The sequence below is a fragment of the Hippocampus comes genome, unplaced genomic scaffold (genome assembly GCF_001891065.2).
Source record: "Hippocampus comes isolate QL1 unplaced genomic scaffold, H_comes_QL1_v1.1 scaffold10, whole genome shotgun sequence".
Lineage (NCBI taxonomy): Eukaryota > Metazoa > Chordata > Actinopteri > Syngnathiformes > Syngnathidae > Hippocampus > Hippocampus comes.
Window position 1 is genome coordinate 517,028 of NW_017805001.1, and position 18,228 is coordinate 535,255.

At 46.6% G+C, this 18,228-nt stretch overlaps 2 protein-coding genes across 7 annotated transcripts in view; one reads left to right on the forward strand and one right to left on the reverse strand.

The window, feature by feature from the left end:
- arhgap23a (Rho GTPase activating protein 23a) overlaps nt 1–16,640 on the forward strand; it is a 46,281-nt gene extending 29,641 nt beyond the window's left edge. For 4 of the 6 annotated variants that reach the window (XM_019896800.1, XM_019896794.1, XM_019896772.1 and 1 more), the window contains exons 7-23: nt 898–2,485; nt 6,685–6,796; nt 6,873–6,912; nt 7,692–7,829; nt 8,037–8,327; nt 8,983–9,044; nt 9,128–9,246; nt 9,339–9,457; nt 9,540–9,692; nt 10,260–10,338; nt 10,445–10,518; nt 10,600–10,689; nt 11,210–11,335; nt 11,435–11,476; nt 11,565–11,658; nt 13,161–13,192; nt 13,723–16,640. In XM_019896800.1, the coding sequence (XP_019752359.1) occupies nt 898–2,485; nt 6,685–6,796; nt 6,873–6,912; nt 7,692–7,829; nt 8,037–8,327; nt 8,983–9,044; nt 9,128–9,246; nt 9,339–9,457; nt 9,540–9,692; nt 10,260–10,338; nt 10,445–10,518; nt 10,600–10,689; nt 11,210–11,335; nt 11,435–11,476; nt 11,565–11,658; nt 13,161–13,192; nt 13,723–14,862 (4,299 nt within the window). In that variant the 3' untranslated portion in view covers nt 14,863–16,640. Of the gene's footprint in view, nt 1–467; nt 699–897; nt 2,486–6,684; nt 6,797–6,872; nt 6,913–7,691; nt 7,830–8,036; nt 8,328–8,982; nt 9,045–9,127; nt 9,247–9,338; nt 9,458–9,539; nt 9,693–10,259; nt 10,339–10,444; nt 10,519–10,599; nt 10,690–11,209; nt 11,336–11,434; nt 11,477–11,564; nt 11,659–13,160; nt 13,193–13,722 lie in introns of those variants that run through there. The other 2 variants (XM_019896808.1, XM_019896786.1) reach the window with 2 other exon arrangements.
- Nucleotides 16,641–17,969: 1,329 nt separating this feature from the next.
- The window catches only part of hexim1 (HEXIM P-TEFb complex subunit 1), a 2,892-nt gene continuing 2,633 nt past the window's right edge, over nt 17,970–18,228 (reverse strand). Inside the window, exon 2 of the mRNA XM_019896841.1 lies at nt 17,970–18,205. Within this exon, the coding sequence (XP_019752400.1) occupies nt 18,087–18,205 (119 nt within the window). The 3' untranslated portion in view covers nt 17,970–18,086. The remainder of the gene's footprint in view (nt 18,206–18,228) is intronic.

Sequence of the window (18,228 nt, forward strand, 5' to 3'; positions counted from 1 at the left end):
CCTAAATAACATGCATGTGTCCAAAATATTAGGAACGCCTCCGGCTAAAATATTTGGTCCAGTTGGAATTAGTTGAATCTGATTTAAGCAGGGCACTTGTATGGGACCTTGTGAGCCTGTGTACCTAATATTGCGGCCGGTGAGCATAAGGGATCATGAACGTCGTGACGTGGTAGAAAAACAAAGTTGAGTAAGAATGCCGAGATTGTGGTTGAATGTCGACAGAATCCTCCTAATGTGCATTTAGATAACCGGACGTGCTCATTATAAATGCGTCAACGCACACACACACACACACACACACACACACACAGACACAGACAACTAAAAGTTGACAGTTTAACGATTTGCATTTCAAACCTCCTTCTTCATCATCTGCATCGACTGCATTCCTGGCATGACATCACTCCTCCTGCGCCTCCCTATGCACTCCCACTGGGTGGAGTGACATTCACACAGAAAGAGAGAGAGGGAGAGAGAGAGGAAGAAAGAGAGAGGGAGTGTAAAAGGAGAGCAGAAAACAAGATCAAGGGAGACAGTAGTGAAATAACGACGGCAGACAATATTGGATCTATCCGACACAAAAAAAGGGCTTTTGCTGAAGACGCGTATACAACTGTGTTTTTGTATTGATGACAAGTTGGAGCTTGTTTTGGTGAACCGGGAACGTTCGTTAAAAGGGATTTGTCGGGGCAAATGTAAGTAGCGCCTAGAGTGAACATAAACTGTTTTGTGTTGTTACTTCCTCACTAGCTATTTGTGCTCGTCAGAGCCCGTTGCCATTTTGAGCATTGCAGCACCGCGTACGGCGTCTAGTGTTGTTGTCAAACTTGTTCACGGCATGTAAAAACAGCACCTGTGCAAACGCCACCTCACCTGCCTTCCCTCTCCTTCCAGGCGTACTCCCAAGATGCCTACCTGACTGGCAACGAGCCTTTCTCGGGGGGAGCAGAGAACCTCCCGCCACCGCCACCCCTCTGCTACCCTCGCGCCAAGACCATGTCACCCGCGGGCGCTCCACCGCCTGCGCCCATGGGCCAGAACCAGCTCGATAATTGGAGTCGCTGGCCCGGTTCCCCGAGTCCCTCCTCGCCCCTGGACAACCGCTCCACCGTGTGCAGTCCCGCCAGTTGGCAAGACGGGCGCTCGGTGGAGTTGGGCGGCGTGGGTCACAGCAGCCCGGCCCACCGCACGGAGGAGATTCAGTATGGCATGACCAGGCAGCAGCCTCAGGGGCAAACCAGGGGGCGCTCCTACTCGTCGTCATCCTCATCAGGGGGTCCATTATCCAGCCCGTTACAGGTCCACTACCCCAATCACCACCATGGCGGCAACTCCACGCAGGCCCAGGCGCGCAAGTCCGGCAGCTCGGCCTGGACCAGCCCGCCGCTGCCTCATCTCGATCACGGCCAAAGTGAGCGTCGCCAGCAGGCGCTCTCGGAGTGGTACCACAGCCAAGTGCCGGAACGCTCTGGACGCAACATGCAGGCGCGCCAACGTAGCTACTCGCAGGACCGCCTCAGTGAGTCTAGGAGGCATCCGCATCTGCAGCGGGCGGGCGGCTGGCCGCACAGCGCCTCCCAGGACACTCTGCTGTTGGCGCAGCAGTCGGGACTGGGGCCCCACGGAGAGCCCTACTGGTATGGAGAGTGGGGGCCTGATAGGGGCCATCCTGCCTCCGGCTACACGAGGACACGCTCAGAAAACCTGCTGGTGCAGTTTGATAGCCACGGACGCTCATTAGAGATGCTGGACCGAGCCGCGACCGGACTGGTCTCGCCTCGATGCGAGACGTGGAACCAACCTCCCAAGCCGCCCCCTAGAACTGATGTCCACCAGAGGCACGGTGGGTCATACCCTGCGACGCAAGCCCCTCAGAAGCCCCGACACTCGCAGTCGCACTCCAAACACCCGACGCAGACCCATTCCCCACCCCAACCTCAGCAGGCCCCCGCCAAGAGCAGGCGGCTTCCTCCGGGCCAAAGCATGGACGACCAGCCGGTGGGCTACCGCAGCTACAGCCCCTCCTTCTACCGTAAGACGGGCCGCATCATGCAGCAGGCCCACTCTTTCAGGGACCCTTCATACTCCGGGCCCCACTTGAACTGGAACACGACCCCCAAAACCAGCCCGCCAGAAGGGGCGCCGGCTTCCTCAGCCGCCACCCCGCTGGTTTCCACCTCGCCCGAATCCCAGGAGAGAGCGTACAGGCCCACCAACCACGAGCGGGGGTCAACGGAGGTGCCGGTGCAGACACAAGAGGTGGTGATGCGCCAAAAGCCTCCCAGCGGACGGAGGAATGCCCACGGCATGCGGCACCCTCACTACGCGCTGCCTATGGACGGCCTGGAGCCCTCCTTGTTTTCACCGGAACCCCCAGACTCGGCGACCACGTCAAGCTCTTCTGGAGACGCGGTTCCGTTTAAGGCCAATGGCAACCTCGTCTCTCTGGAGGACGATTCGCTGGCGTCCATCCCCTTCATTGGTAAGGTTGTGGGTCTCCACTCTAAAACTTTGAACGTCCTTTTCCTTCTTAAAACTTTCGGATCAAAATTTGGGCTTTCCGCTACGGCTCATTTGGTGACTTTTCTTTTGCTTCTTGGCATCACTCAAACAAACCTCACGCTACGTGAGACACAGAGAAAAAGTAGGAGTCCATTTTTGTTTTTCGGGGTACAGCCTACACTAATAGGCCTGAATTTTGAACTACAAAGTAACAGCAAGTACCTTTTCCAGGAGTTTTCCAAAGTCGCAAGTACGTCCTGACTCCTTAAGATAGGTTACAAAAGCTGAGCCTTTGATGGGACCACCCCATTGACAAAATCCTGTACACTTTGTACATTTACCACACTTCTGTTTACCTTACAACGTCACCATCGGGCAGATCCGCATGGTTGTAATTTATTTAGAACACCTTGAGTCGTAAATACAGGATTTTTCCTTGGATGAAAGGAATGATAGCAATGAAAACAGGCCGATTCCTGCGGTTCTATGGACGACTACAGTACAGGGAGCGGGGGGGGGCATTTCTCCTAGGCACGTCCAGACTCGCACTAGATTCGCAGAAGACTGTGCCGGGTTTCGACTCACTGGTGTCACCAAACACGGGACACCTGGTCAAAAACGATCAGAATCGGTCCGAATCAGCTGATGTTCAAGCCAACTCTGGATGAGCCCCTCCCGACCTTGTAAAAAGTCATTTGAATTGGAAACGTCGACCAGGAGTCACTGCGACGACACACTTGAGCGCATTCTTGCTGACAGCTAAAACGCGGCAAGTCCCGCCACGTTTAACCGCCGTAAACTCAAACGATTCCCCATTGACGCGCTTTTGTGATCCGCTTCGCTTTGTGAACGACGGCGAGACGGATATCTCACATTCAAGTGTTTTATTCCTCCTGTAGTGCGGAGACAATCCGACAAGAGGAGGCACGTTCAACAGAAACGAGCGTTCCGGTGCAAATTAGCGGTGGGGTTTTGCAGCGCGGAACATTGCTCCCGTCTTCAATGCAGCTATTGTCTTGCTGTGCAGAATAGAGAGGGGGGGGGGGGTCCAATTGGCTGGTTCTGCCTTTTTACTGGTCCCCTGCACTGGCAAGGTTGGCATCCATCAGTAATTTACGCGAATGCAGCAGCCAAGTCCTAATTACTGTAAAATTGGGTAAAAATACGTTCCAGGTTCTAAATATAAAATAGTCAAGTGAAAAGTATAATTGAGTGAGCGTGAACACGTGTTCTTGCAAGACTGTTGTAAACTGAGAACACCTCCAGCGTAAAAAAAGGAGACGAAAGACAACTACCACACATCGCGTCAACCCGAACTGCACCGCCTGGTGGATTTGTGAATACGGGAAACACAGGGGTCTTTTTTGAGAAACCTTGAATTTCCCGAACAAGGCACTCCAAACAAGTAGTTTCTATGTCAATGTTTCACGTCGGCTCTTTGGACTTCATCAAAACCGCAAGGCTTCTATTGTTTTTACAATGTCAACAGGGAGAACTTGTTCACTGCTCAAGCCTTTTTTTGGATTGATGACACAATTATTACCAAGGGTTACATGCCGCTCAGATCTTAATCTAGCCCTGGGAAAATTCCGAAGCGTTTCTCTCCCAGGGTACTAAATCCAGCGTCACCTGTCTTTGTTGGGAGACAACGTGGATTTTGCAAGTCTGTATGTTCCCTCGCAAAGGGCCGCCCGTTTAATGACGGCCTTCCTTAAAGCCACAGCCCGGCTATTTCTGGGCCTCCCTGTAAACACAGCCAGATTCCTCATCCCCAGATTGGGATTTTTTTTTTTTTCTTTTTTGCCTCTTGCACTCCACCGATGTGGACAACCTCGGTTTGTTGAGCTGTGCTGCCCTCTGTTGTTTCAACATGCAGCAGACTGGACTGGTCTTGTCAGTCAAATGTCCGGGTTGTGTGTGTGTGTGTGTGTGTGTGTGTGTGTGTGTGTGTGGGTGGTGGGGTTGTCTCGTTTTAAACAATGCAGAAATGTGATGGTGTTATGTATTAGTGCCATCGTGTGCTACCGTTAGTAGCCATGTCAGTAGTTTATTAGATGGACGATCTTTTTTTTTTCCGAAAGGCTGGTCAAAAGCCATCTTCGACGGGCAGCGTGAATTGGCATGTCTGGCATGAGTCAATGGCGCCCTCTACTGGTTACTGACAAGTAGTGATGAATCTGCTTTGTTTACAATCGCCGCTTTCACACTACCTTCAATGGCATATTGCATGAAAGCCGCAATCGTTGAGCCCTAGCATTGTAGATTAAGTTGTACTGAGGTACCTTCAATGGCATATTGCATGAAAGCCGCAATGGTTGAGCCCTAGCATTGTAGATTAAGTTGTACTGAGTTTAGAATATAAATTATTGACATATAAGGCAGCGATGTTAGCACAACAAAGCAAGCTGCTTTTTACTTCTCTCTTCAAGTTGGGGAACAACACAAGTTGCAATTAGTTCTGTAAACTCGTATTTGCACCAAGTGTGCTGCGGCATGTTTGCATGTTGCATTCAGTGACAGAGCAAGGAAGCCATAAACTCTTCCTCTTCATAGCAAAAAAAAAAATGAAAATCCCCTTCCTCTTAATTCCTCTTTGATCATTGGCTCCTCTCCCTCCTAACACCTAACCCATCTTCCTCCTCTTCCTCCTCCTTTCTTCCCGGCGCTCCATCTTTTCCCGACCTTCCCACAGATGAGCCCACCACCACCCCCCATCCCGAGGCCCCTTAACCCCGTCCCGTCCACCCCACCAACGCTGCATGCCTTGCATCTGAAATGCAGCAAGTTTCTTTTCACGCAGAAGAAGCTTGTGTGATGTTTAAGGAACCTCTGCTGAGCTAGGCCAAAATGCGTTTTCGGCAGGTTAACAGTTGAAGTCAAATCAAGTGATTTTCTTTTTCTGTTGAGCCCCGTGCATTTCTTTTTTTTTTTTTTTTTTGAGCTATTTTATTTCTTTTTGAAGTGTGGCCATGCCAAGAAGATACTGACTAATTCTTGAGAGAATTTTTTTTCACACGATGATAGGAGAGGCATTGATTTGTCATTAACAAAGAACAATGTTCCAGGAATTAGTCACTGCCTTGTAAGCATTTCGCTGGAACTGATATCCTCTAAGACCTGTCAAGGTGAATGACACAGCGAGAGGTATTCAACAGACAATAGAAATCATGATTTTCCAGAAATTAGTCAGTGTATTCCAAGCGCATTTGAATAGTTACCGATACAAATTGACCCCGACAATAAAATAACAATTTTCCAGGAATTATGAGATATCTTGCAAGAGTAAACCACACTTGAATGGAACCAGTGACACTGAACAATGAAAGAAGAATTTTCCAGGAATTAGTGAGAGTCAATAATTTGCCACTCTCGAGTAGTTTTAACTCAACGTTGCTCAACTAGTTTAACAGCTTCGCTGTCGGTGAGGCATTCATTTGAAAATGCAAATGATTTTTATCCTTTATTTGTCCTACACTGGGGAAATTTACAGTCTACAGCAGCAAGATTGTGGGTAGAAAGAAGAAGAAAAACAAAGTGTTTGCATTGACAAAATAAATGTTACAGTTACAGTTTTTAACGAATTAGTCAGTTTCCTGTAAGAATGTGCCATACTCAAAAGAGTTTAACGATGACGCTATCAAGGGAGGTATTTAGTTTCCATAAATAAGTCAACATCCTGTGAGTAAACCACACTTACTTTTGAAAGCAAAAAAAAAAAAAAAAAAACATATCCAGGAATTAGTCAGGGTGTAGCTACTTCTATTTATTTATTTATTTTGCAAGATACCGACTAAAATTACTTTTTTATTTTATTTCATTGATTTATTTATTTTTTTTTGCATTCTGCATGCTTGCAACATAATTCTGGCGGCAGTTTTGCGTCTGCAAAGAAGCACTTTAAGATGCGCTGATATTTTGCAAGGTTCAAATGTCAGCGTTTAATAACTAAACAAGTGAGACACGCAGACGGACACCCGAGGTCATCGCCACCCATCTTCCTGCTTGCTCGCTCACTCACCAACCCCATCGTCACCCAATCCGACACCGACGGTGATTGGCATTACATCACCATTCTTTCTTTTCTCCCCCCCCCCATCCATCTATCCTCCCTTTTTTCTTTTTCTTTCTTTTTTTCTCTCTTTTTTCCCATCTCCACTGGTTCGTGCCGTCGCTGGGCAGGCGCTATTAAATCGGGTCGCCGTTCCTCCTATCTTCTAGCCATCACCGCCGAGCGCTCCAAGTCCTGCGACGAGGGACTCAACGCCTTCCGGGACGACGGGCGAGTCTTCTCGTGAGTTCACGCGCACGCACAAAACCGCTCATTGGTCGAAAGTGATGTCATTCCACAGGCTTTGTTTTTCCAACAGGAGGCTGCCGAAGAGAGTCAAGAGCTTCTTCACTGACGGGGTGAGTGACATTACCGGTACTTTTGATGTATTATGAATACTCTTACCACACCAAAATCGGGAAAAACCTTATCCTTTGGGAAAGTGTCTCCAAATTACTTGACCAGTGCTGTGTTTTACCAATAAAACACTGGACTGTGATATGGAAATGACAGCACAAGATTTTTTATTTCATTTGATTTTTTTTTTTACCGTGAAAACACAATACGATATATATTTTGCCACATTGCACTAGATTCTGCCATAAAAAAACATTTTATTCTGAACGTCAAAAACATTAGATTTGCACCTTTCCGCATTTTGACACAAAACCACCAGAGAATGCCTGGAAAAACATTTTTTTCCCATAGATGTGTTTGCCATAAAACTCGCATATTTTGCTTTGAAAAAATTTTTTCTGCCACAAAATATGAGAATTTGCTATGAAAACTATATATTACCCAATAGGCCACGAGTAGTGCATAGTTTGCCACACAAGCAGTCGATTTTTCAATGAAAATGAAGGATGCACATTTTGCCACAAAATATATCGTCATTTTTGCCACAAGAAAAACAGATTCCGTCTTTTATTCTACACATTGTGACATCACAACCGTGGATGATACCATGAAAACATTTTGTCACATCAAAAAGAAAATTTTAACTTAGCCTGCCTTAAGAGGTTGAATACTAAAGATTTTATTTGAAGTCGTGGCCCCGTTACATTCAACTTGGTTATGATCTAGCGCTGTCTGCTGCACGATCTGCCAAATGGCACCAGTTTTTTTGTCTCTTTCTCAGTCTCTGGACAACCTGGGCACGGCAGATGAGGTGCGCTCCAAACGTCATTCCACGTCCGAGTTGGGCAACATCACCTACAGCGACGTGCGGCAGGAAGGATGGCTGCACTTCAAGCAGATCCTCACAGAAAAGGGCAAGGTGAGCACAAGAAAGGACATTTTTTTTTTTTAATGTTTAGTTTTTTTTAATTGAGTCAGTTTTTCCCCCCATCAGAATTCTGCACACAACACCACATAATGATGGCATGAGCATAAACAAAACTCTCTCTCTCTCTCTCTCTCTCTCTCTCTCTCTCTCTCTCTCTCTCTCTCTCTCTCTCTCTTTCTCTCTGTCTGTGTGTGACAGAAGGTGGGCAGCGGCATGCGTCCGTGGAAGCGCGTGTTCTCGGTGCTGCGCTCGCAGTCGCTCTTCCTGTACAAGGACAAGCGCGAGGCGGTGCTGCGCGGCGCCGAGGACGAGCAACCCATCAGCATCCGCGGCTGCCTGGTGGACATCGCCTACAGCGAGACCAAGCGCAAGCACGCCCTCAGGCTCACCACGCAGGACTTTTGCGAGTACCTGCTTCAGGCTGAGGACCAAGACCACATGTTGAAGTGGATCCAGGTCATCAGGGAGAACAGCAAGACGGACAGCGAGGTGGGCATCGGCGCCAGCACTGTCGTGAAAACCGCAGTGTGCTGGCGTCAAAATTGTATCGTCAGCATTTTTGTCAAGGTTTTTTTTTTTTTAATAGAAATACATTGTTTTCAGAGCAATATTTAGTATTTTCTGGCAAAATGTGACTTTTTTTTTTTTTAATAAAATTTATCACGGTATGTCAAAATCTATATATTTTTTTTTTTTAAATGACAAAATTTTTCACGAGACAGGTTCCTTTGAAAATGTAAAGGGATACTCACCCCACTACCAGACTCTTGCTCCATCCCCTCACAAAGGTGTGAAAACGGCACTCAAAAGAGGGCGTTGCCTGGACCACCATTGGGCTGAGGCCCGGGTTCGGCCAAGTCTGGCTGTGATTGACAGCAGCATGACAAACTGCAACCTAAATCATTTCTACACGATAACATATTCCGCTAAATAAACTAACCAAATGCTATTCAAATAAATCACTCCTTTGAACTGGTCTACATTATTTTATTGATAAATTCTGTCATTTTAAGACAAGGTTGTTTTGTCACGAAAATGTCAATGGTGGGCAGGGGGGATTTTATTCCACCATTTGTTATTTTACAGGCGGAAATGTATCATTTCGAAGCAATATGAGTCGTTCTCAAATAAGTATCTGTTGCAGGAGCTCGGCTTTTCCAGGCAGGCGCTGATCAATAAGAAACTGAATGACTACAGGAAGCAGAGGTGACGAGCGGCGGAGTGGTTTCATTTCGACTGCAGCTTCTTGACTTCACTCCAAGTAATCGTGCCTCTGTCGCCCTCTGCAGCCCAACAGGCAGTAAACCCGACTCTTCGCCCAGGATGTCCCGCATGAAGCCTCCCTTCCTCCTCGCCAAGACTGAGAACGCTTTGGGTGCGCCGCGCTCCCCCAAACCAGATGGCAAAGGTCGGTATCATCGATACATATTCGAAACATTGTATTGTCTTTTAGGAATTTGTTGTTTTTAAATTTGAATTGCATTCTCTTGTCATCCTCAGAAGAGAGCAGCCCCCCCAAGTCTCCGTGGGGAATCAACATCATGAAGAAGACCAAGAAAGCTGGACCTAAAGCCTTTGGTGTCAGGCTGGAGGACTGCCTGCCGGGTGTCAACAACAAGGTCGGCCCTCCCCCCGCTGTCTGTCCCTCCCTGCCAAGAAATGCTCACTCGACACTCATACGTTGATCCGGATGTGATCCAGTTCATCCCGCTGATCGTGGAGATCTGCTGTGGCCTGGTGGAGGACATGGGTCTGGAGTACACGGGCATCTACCGTGTGCCCGGTAACAACGCCATGGTATCGCTGCTACAGGAGCAACTCAACAAGGGCGTCGACATCAACCCGGCAGAGGAGGTCAGGAAGCGAGATGTTGTCAAATGGAGTCTTTTGTGGCAAAACAGGCTACTAGCTTAAAGTTGAATGACATGGCCGTATCGAACCGTATTTTGGTAAAAAGCTGTAATTGGGTGGTAGGGTATTTCTTTTTGTTAGATATGTTTGGCGGCACAGTGGGCGACTGGTCACCACATCTGCCTCACAGTGCAGAGGTGCAGGGTTCGATTCCGGCTCTGGCCTTCCTGTGTGCATTTTGCATGTTCTCTCCGTTTCTGCGTGGGTTTTTTCCGGGTACTCTGGTTTCTTCCCATGTTCCGAAAACACGCATGGCAGGCTAATGAAACACTCCAAATTGACCCTAGGTGTGATTGTGAGTGTGAATGGCTGTTCGTCCACGTGTGCCCTGCGATTGGTTGGCATCCACTTCAGGGTGTACCCCGCGTAAGCTCCAGCACACCCGCAGCCCTAATGAGGATAGGCGGATTAGAAAATGGACGGCTGGGTGGATGTTTAAAATATGAGCCCATTCTTGGAATGAAAAGGCTGCATTGATTGACCCCTTGATGTTTCCTTTGTTGTGGACAGAAGTGGCAGGACCTCAACGTTGTCAGCAGCTTACTGAAATCTTTCTTCCGGAAGCTTCCGGAGCCTCTTTTCACCAATGGTGAGTCCTGCCTCTCTCTCTCTCTCTCTCACACACACACACACACACACACACACACACACACACACACACAAACTCACACTCTCCCTATGTGTCGCCTCTGCAGACAAGTACAACGATTTCATCGAGGCCAACAGAATGGAAGATGCGTCGGAGAGACTGAAGACCATGAAGAAGCTGGTACACCCAATTGTGTTCACGTCACACTGGTTCCAGATGGATTATTTGATCCGGAGTCATCATCACTTTCCCTGTGTGTAGATTCGAGACCTTCCAGATTATTACTACCACACGCTCAAGTTCTTGGTGTGTCACTTGAAGACGGTGGCAGACCATTCCGATAAAAACAAGGTGGGTGATATAACGGATAAAAAAAAAAAGAGGGATTTTTATGGCAATATTTTGTATTGGCATGAGAGCAATACATTCAGGGATGGGTTGTATTTTTTGATAGTGTCTTTGTGGCCAAATGATGATTCTTATATCATATTTGTGGCAGGTTTTTGTTTCTGTAGCGGAATACTCAATTTATATTGGTAATTCTGAATTTTCTTTGACAATTTTTATTTATTTTAACTGATTCGCTGTCATTTGGCAATATACTTCACTTTATTGACATTTCTGGAACAATATCTACATTTTATGGCAAATTTTAATTTTATGGCCATATACAGCATTTTTTAAATCAAATCCTGTTATCATTGTAAAATCACTTCTTTGATGATCAAATCTGTAGCCTTCATGGGAAAATATGGTCTATTCATGATAAACACGACTTTTGAATGGGTAAATATTTCCTTTTTGTGGCAAAGAATATAAACGAGTTACCACTGTGTCGAATTTCCGACGAAAAATTGTTTTGCGTGTCCAGATGGAGCCCCGTAACCTGGCTCTAGTGTTTGGGCCAACGCTAGTGCGCACTTCCGAGGACAACATGAAGGACATGGTCACACACATGCCAGATCGCTACAAGATAGTGGAGACGCTCATACAGCATGTGAGTACACAATCACACACGCACGTACACACACACACACACACACACACCCATCTGATGTAATCATGGCAAAATAAATGTTTTCTGTCGTTCCCGCAGTACCTCTGGTTTTTCAGTGAGGAGCCAGACAAGGATGAAAAGGTTTGTAACTAGCAAATTTTGGCATATTAATAATAATATCACCAAAAGCAGTACAAAGAAGAATCATATAATTTTTTTTTTTATACAGACGCCAGTGGACACTGAGGACGTGCAGCCCGTCCCTAACATCGACCACCTGCTTTCCAACATCGGGCGGACGGCTTTGCTCGGGGACGCCTCAGGTGAGCCCCGCCGCTAACTGCTAGCACACTAACGCTGGCCTAGCTGTAGCCGCACGCATGCTAACGCTGCGCCGCAAGCAGAAAGGAGGTAAACAGTGGACTCATTAATTAAGCAAACTAAACAACAAATAAGCATCTCACCTCAAATAAGAGCTTCTTGTTCACTTCAAGTAACAAAATACTGTCAGGGCCCCTCTTTACCTGCACAATGACATTTTTTGCCACCTGTATTTGATTTGTGGATGGATGGTTGCTCTTCAAAATAATACTTGAATAGTTTTCAGCCCAATACTTACCATGGTGTTTTTGGAATCTTCCACATAAGTAATACATATAGTAAACTAAACTAATATAAAGACTAAAAAAAGCCACTCTGAAAACTAATTAAAGCTCATAAAATTTAAGGAAAACAAAACTCAAAATCAGCATAATGCAAACGCAAAAACTATATGAACACTTTCTGTGACACAGACATGGCATCTGTAGAGCTGCCATTCAAGTGAGCATTTTATTTCTGGAAAAATGATCACGTTTTTGTCACACTAGTAATGCACGTTCATCTGTTTATGGTCAGAATTCCCTCCCTCCTTTCCACTGGCGCAGCAGTGTGTTGCAGGACACGACTGAAGTCGTTCGGTTAGCATTTAGCTTTCGGTGCACTTTTTTTTTCTCCCCCCTGTCCTCTCTGCTTTGAATTTCTCTCTGCACGTCGCTCATCTTGTGAATTTCACTCTGCTTCACTCTCTTAGCTGAGCCTGTGGAGCAACCTCTGCGGTAGGACGCCAACACGTGTGTGTGCGTGTGTGTGTGTGTGACATAATGTTTTTTTTTTTTTTTAATGCGTGAGTGTGTGTCTCGTTTGTGTGCGTGTCATGGTGACAGTGCGACTTTCTCCCCCTAGTTGCAACCAGAGGTTTGTCAGAGCATACTGCCTTCACTTGTGTGTGTGTGTGTGTGTGTGTGTGTGTGTGTGTGAGTGTGTGTGTGTGTGTGTGTGTGTGTGTGTGTCATTTTGACAATGCGACATTTCTGCCACAATAAAAGCCAGAGGTGTTTGCGAGAGCATCTTGCCTTCGCTGTCCCATGTTAATGTTTGTGTGTGTTTTGTAATTGCTACGTTGCTCTGTCAGCGACTGCAACTTTTGATGATCCCTTGTGGTGTTTTCCTTTGTATTAATATCCTCTTTCCCATCGGATGATTTGTGTATCCTCCTCCCGTGTGTGCGTGTGTGAAGTCAAGAGGGCACAGAGGAAGTCAGACTTGGTGTGGTGCTCTTGTTTCTTTTTTTTTTTTTTTTTTGAGAGTTCCAAATTGCTTTGCTGCCCTCTATTGGTGGGTGACTGTAACTGACAGACACTTGCCTGGGTCAACCCCACCTTCCATTTTGACATCATCTGTATCCAGTTTATTAACACCAAGTGTCTCTGTGCTTTCCTTGCAAAACTTTTTTTTTTTTTTTTTTTTGTCTGTGTCACTAATTGTCATCTTCATTTCCGTTCAGACTCCACCAACAGTGACTCCGCGAAATCCAAGGTAAATATTAAAAATGAATGTGCCGGCTGCTCTCCCCAATTATTCATGCTAGCTAGCTAGCCGCCAGTTTTCACAGTCAAAATACACTTAATGACGATAAATAATTCAGAGTTACAAAAAAGAAAAGTGACGCACAATGTTTTTTTCCAACAATTTAATGTGACCACTTCTTCATGACCACATGGCGCCCTCAAAATAAACGGATTGTCTAGAAATAATCCACAGAATTAAAAAAACAACCAACAACATGTTTGGTCATGCACAGGTGTCATAAATTTAATGTTGTCGCTGCTTTTGCCAGTTATTCATCAATAACTGCTGCTTTGCATATTAGAAATAAACACACCAACTCAAAATAATCCACAAAACATCCCCAATAACATGGCTAGAAATAATCCACAGTGTCGAAAAAAGGCCACGGCCTGGAGCGTGATGATAAACTTTCGCAAAAGAAACAAGCGCAACCAGAAATAATCCACAAAATCAGGAGTGTTGCAGTAATCCGGTGTCTTGCCCGTCTTGTCCCTCAGGGCTCCTGGGGGTCCAAGAAAGACCTCACAGCCAAGGACTTTCTGACTCTGTCCATCATGTCGGCGGTGACGGGCCGCAAGCGCCGCAAGCGTCACAACGCTCGGCGGGTGGGCAGCAGCACCGATGACGACTCGGAGCACGAGGCCATCAAGGCGGAGGAGGGGGAGGAAGAGGAGGAGGAGGAGGAAGAGGCGGGAAGCGGCAGCGCTCCTCAGGCGGAGGGCGAGGAGGAGGACGATGATGAAGACGAGGAGAAAGAAGAAGTGAAAGAAGAGGAGCAGGAGGCGGCGGCGGCGAAATGCGGCAAGGAGGAAGAGGAGGCGGGAGGAAGGGCGGACGCCCGCTCCATCGTGTCGGGCTACTCGACGCTGTCCACTTTGGGCCGCAGCCTGGGGGCGGAGGATGCCGACGACGAGCACAGCGAGCTGGTGAGCGAGACGGACAACGAGAGCGGTTTCGCCTCGCGGGAACGTCCCGGGAAGCCGATGCCGCCGCCCCTGCCTCCCAAACCCTCGTTTGGTGCGGCGGAGAGGATCGCCGGCGACGACGGTGGCGGCGGCGGCGGGGCGCGCTCCACCACGCCGTCGTCCACGTCTTCGTCGCACAGGCTGCACTCGCGGCCGGCCTTCAACTCGCATAAGCTCATCCAATGCGACACCCTCGCGCGCAAGAAGATGAAAGCTCGCTCGCTGGACCTGCTGGAGATCCCCGCCGCCGCCGCAGACACCGGCCCCGGAGACGACGACACGCCCAGGACAAGGAGCCACACGTCATCAGGGAGCAGCCAGGAGAATCTCCGCATATCCCGGGCGAGGTTGACGGCCCCGTCTCCTCCCAGTGAGGCGGCGTCCTTCGCCCCCGCCGGCAAGTCCCTGCGCGCGCGGCTGCTGGGCTCGGCCGACGACCTGCGCAGCGTGGGCATGCGTAAGCCACTATCGCCCGAGAGCCGCCGCAAGAGGCGCGCCTGGCGCCGACACACGGTGGTGGCGTCGCCCACCGAGGCGCCGAGTGACAAGCGGCCGCCGCTGGCCGCCGCAGAGTTTCCGCTCTCGCCCGTCAGCCCCAAAGAAGATGACGGCGTCCAACGAGGGTCTTCTGGCCATCAGGCGCCCACGTCCAGGTTTCACCAGTACCTTTGAGTGGCAGCGGGCGGGGCGACGATGCTCCTAGAATTAGAAAAGACGTGATGTGGAAGCGGCCGGGAGAATTTTTGTCCAATCGAGGCAAGACTGGATCATCCACTGAGGTGCAGCGTGAGAGTGCGTTCCCACTCGTTCGCATCACAACCAAAACATCACCAACGTGGGGCAACGATAGCAACGAGTGAGCGTGTTTCGGGCGGTGGCTCGTGATTGACAACTGCTGATGCTGCGCAACTTGCTCGTCCACGAGAAGATAAAGGGGAATAAAATCCAAGCTGAGAACTCCCTGCCGCTGCCCTGGGTGCCTCTGTCCCTCCAAGGGGCCGACGCGTTGTCAGGAAGCAACCGGGAGACTCTCGGCCTATCCCGGCCCGGCTCAGGCTGCCCCATGCCCAGCTGCGGGTCAGCGCACTGGCTTGTTTTAGTTGTTTTGTTTTTTTTTTTTTAATCTAAATCCATTGCCAAAGCTTTCTCATTTTGTTACTACATGTAATTGTGTATTTTGTAGGGTGGAGACACACTCTGACCTCATCATCACCACCCCCCTCCACTGCGCAAAAGTTTTGGGTCGCCACGAGACTTGTTTTTAATACCAGACGGACATTTAAATTTGTTTGGAGTTCATGAGGCAAAATGACCACCAGGGGCGTCTCGTTGAGATTCACTGTCAAAATGCAAGTAATGTAATATCGAATCGTTTCATCCAACAAGAAAGGTCCTTTCGTTGCCATTTTAGCATTTACAAAACATTTTTATTGCATCGCCAATGTGTCACAGTCTGACCAAAAAAAAAAGACGCCATCACACGTTGTGTGTTAGCATTAACCGCGCAGAAGCATTCTTAATTTAAGGCAACATTTCTGGATTGTTTTAAAAACACAGTGTAACTGTCTTTGTTTTATGTTTACTTTGACAGTTAACTTCAACCGGGAATGGTATGAAACAGCTTGAAGCCTGTTTTTTTTTTTCTTTTCAAGAATTGTTCACTATTTGCCAAACTGCTGCTTCTAGTGAAGTGAGTTGACTTCAGTTCTCTGCCACTGTCCAGCACTCGTATCTCAAGGCACCGCTTACTTATGTTTCAACATTAACACTGTGCTTAAATATAGGGACATTTTAAGAAACAAGAAAAAAAAAAACGCAGTTGAAGGATGATTATTCTAATGCGCTCAGCTTTGATGGTGGCCCAAGCCTTTTGCTCAGGATCCCAATTGTCTTTTCCCGCATGAATTTTCCCCGGGAAACGGTGGTGCTTTTGTTTTTTGTTTAGTTTTTGTTGGGAGAGAGAAAAAAAAATTTCAAAACTTGTCATGTGATCATGGTTGGCTTCTTTTCCTCCGGTTTTTGTGTTGTAACATTTGTACAAAGCCGTATTAAGTTGTACATATGAAAGTTTTCTTTTTAACCTTAATAATAATAATAATAATACTCCTTTTTTTATGGTTTACAAACATTTCCTTCTCCAGACGCTACTTGAAACGTTCCCTTAATATATTGTTTGTGTAAACAGTATTATATGTATTTTTTGTATTGTGACGTCGCAGCATACGAAGGCCTTTTTTTGTGTCGGGACTGTCGCTCGTCTCTTAGGTTTTACGTCAAAGCTTCTTGTAACTTCCTGGTCACGTGACTTCAAACCTCACAACCTCTTTGCGTTCAAATAAGTGCCTCCTTTCTGGAATGTTCCGCAGTGCCATGCTGGCTTCTTGTCCCCTCCTCCTTCCCCGGCTCGGTTCCAAAGATGTGTTCAATGAATTCATAAGGGAAAAAAAAAATTTAAAAGACAAAGAAAAAGCACACTATGCACTCTCCCATGTGGTGTAAACTAAAAGGTGTCGCTCATATGTTTTTGTACATAGTATGTAACATATTGTCCCTCTTGTGTGTACATTTGTGGAATGGCTTATGAGTATAACTCTGCTTAGCTTATTATTATATATGATGTAAATAAACATAAGTATGTTTCAAAACATCAAGCGGTTTTATTGTTTGAATCTCTAAGTGGCGCCCTCCTGTGGACTAAAAGTGAGGTATCATCCAATTTGAAAATTAAAACTGCTAACGGTGACGCATGGACTCACAAAAATGGGCACCTTCCTGTTCTGTTTTAGGAATGTGTCATCTTGGTGGTGAAGTGAGTTGAGGAATTTCATTTAGGCACAATCTAGACAATTAGGAATTTTTCCTTTTCATACCACGGGGCTCTGTCCACACTTGCAAAAAAAAAAAAAAAAATTGATAATGTTGCCTCCAAGAGGTGATTCTTTTTTCAAAAAATAAACAGCTATTCCAGGAGGGCCTTGACATTTTAATATTAAGTCAATGTGTGTACGTGTTGTAATAACCTGTTAAATAGTGAATACACACCAGCACACAAATGTGTTATTTTGTAAGATTTTTATTGAACAGCTGCTATCACACCCACAAACTGTTAAAATGTTAAACAATGGACGTAACTGGCCTGGTTTCTTGTCATTTCTTGCTGTTGTAATGGACAAAATGCAACACAATGTTTAACAAAAAAAAAAAAATTGACAGGAAAACATTTGAATTACAGACTGGAAAAAAAGTTGTTTTTGTAACGTCAAAAAAATGTGTTTTTTAACTATGGTATTTTCTTTCAGGCCAAATGCCAACATTTTAGTAAGCCCAGATTAAAAAAAAAAAAAGTAGTTTATACACTGACATTTCATTAACCATCGGCCAAATGTTGACAAAAAAAGTGTCCAAATATGCAAGCGATTTTACATGGACATTTCTAACTCAGGCTACATGTTGACACAAAATTAAGTCCGCATAGAAAAAAAGTAGTTTTATTGACTTTAATTTTATTTTGTGCAATGAAACACCCCCCCAATCTTGTTGCTGTAGCTGCAAATTTCCCCAGTGCGGGACGAATACAGGTTCTTAATGCTGCCTGTCAAATGTTGACAATAAAAAAAGCTGCTTTTGGAAAAAAATGTTTTATGTTGACTTTTGTTTTATAGCTCTGTCCAAAAGTTGAAAAAAAACTTTTGTATTAATTTTTCTTTTCTTTTAAACCTTGGGTCGAATGTTGGACAAAAAAATAAAGGCCGAGATAAGAAAAAGTTGTTTTGTATTGATTTTTTTTTTTACCTCTGGCCAAATGGTAACACCCCCCCCCCCAAAAAAAAAAAGTTCAGATAGGAAGAAGTTGTTGTGTTCTTATTACCTTGTTGTGAACAGTTTTTTGAGCGTCCCTAATTGTCATTGACGGGTTGGCTCCGGAGCAGGAGCTCTGTATTTTGGGCCTTCAGTCTTTCAAGCTCCCGCTCCAGTTCCCGGAGGCGCGCCAGGGGCTCCTCCACGCTCATGCCGCCTCCCCCGCCGCCCCCGGGCTCC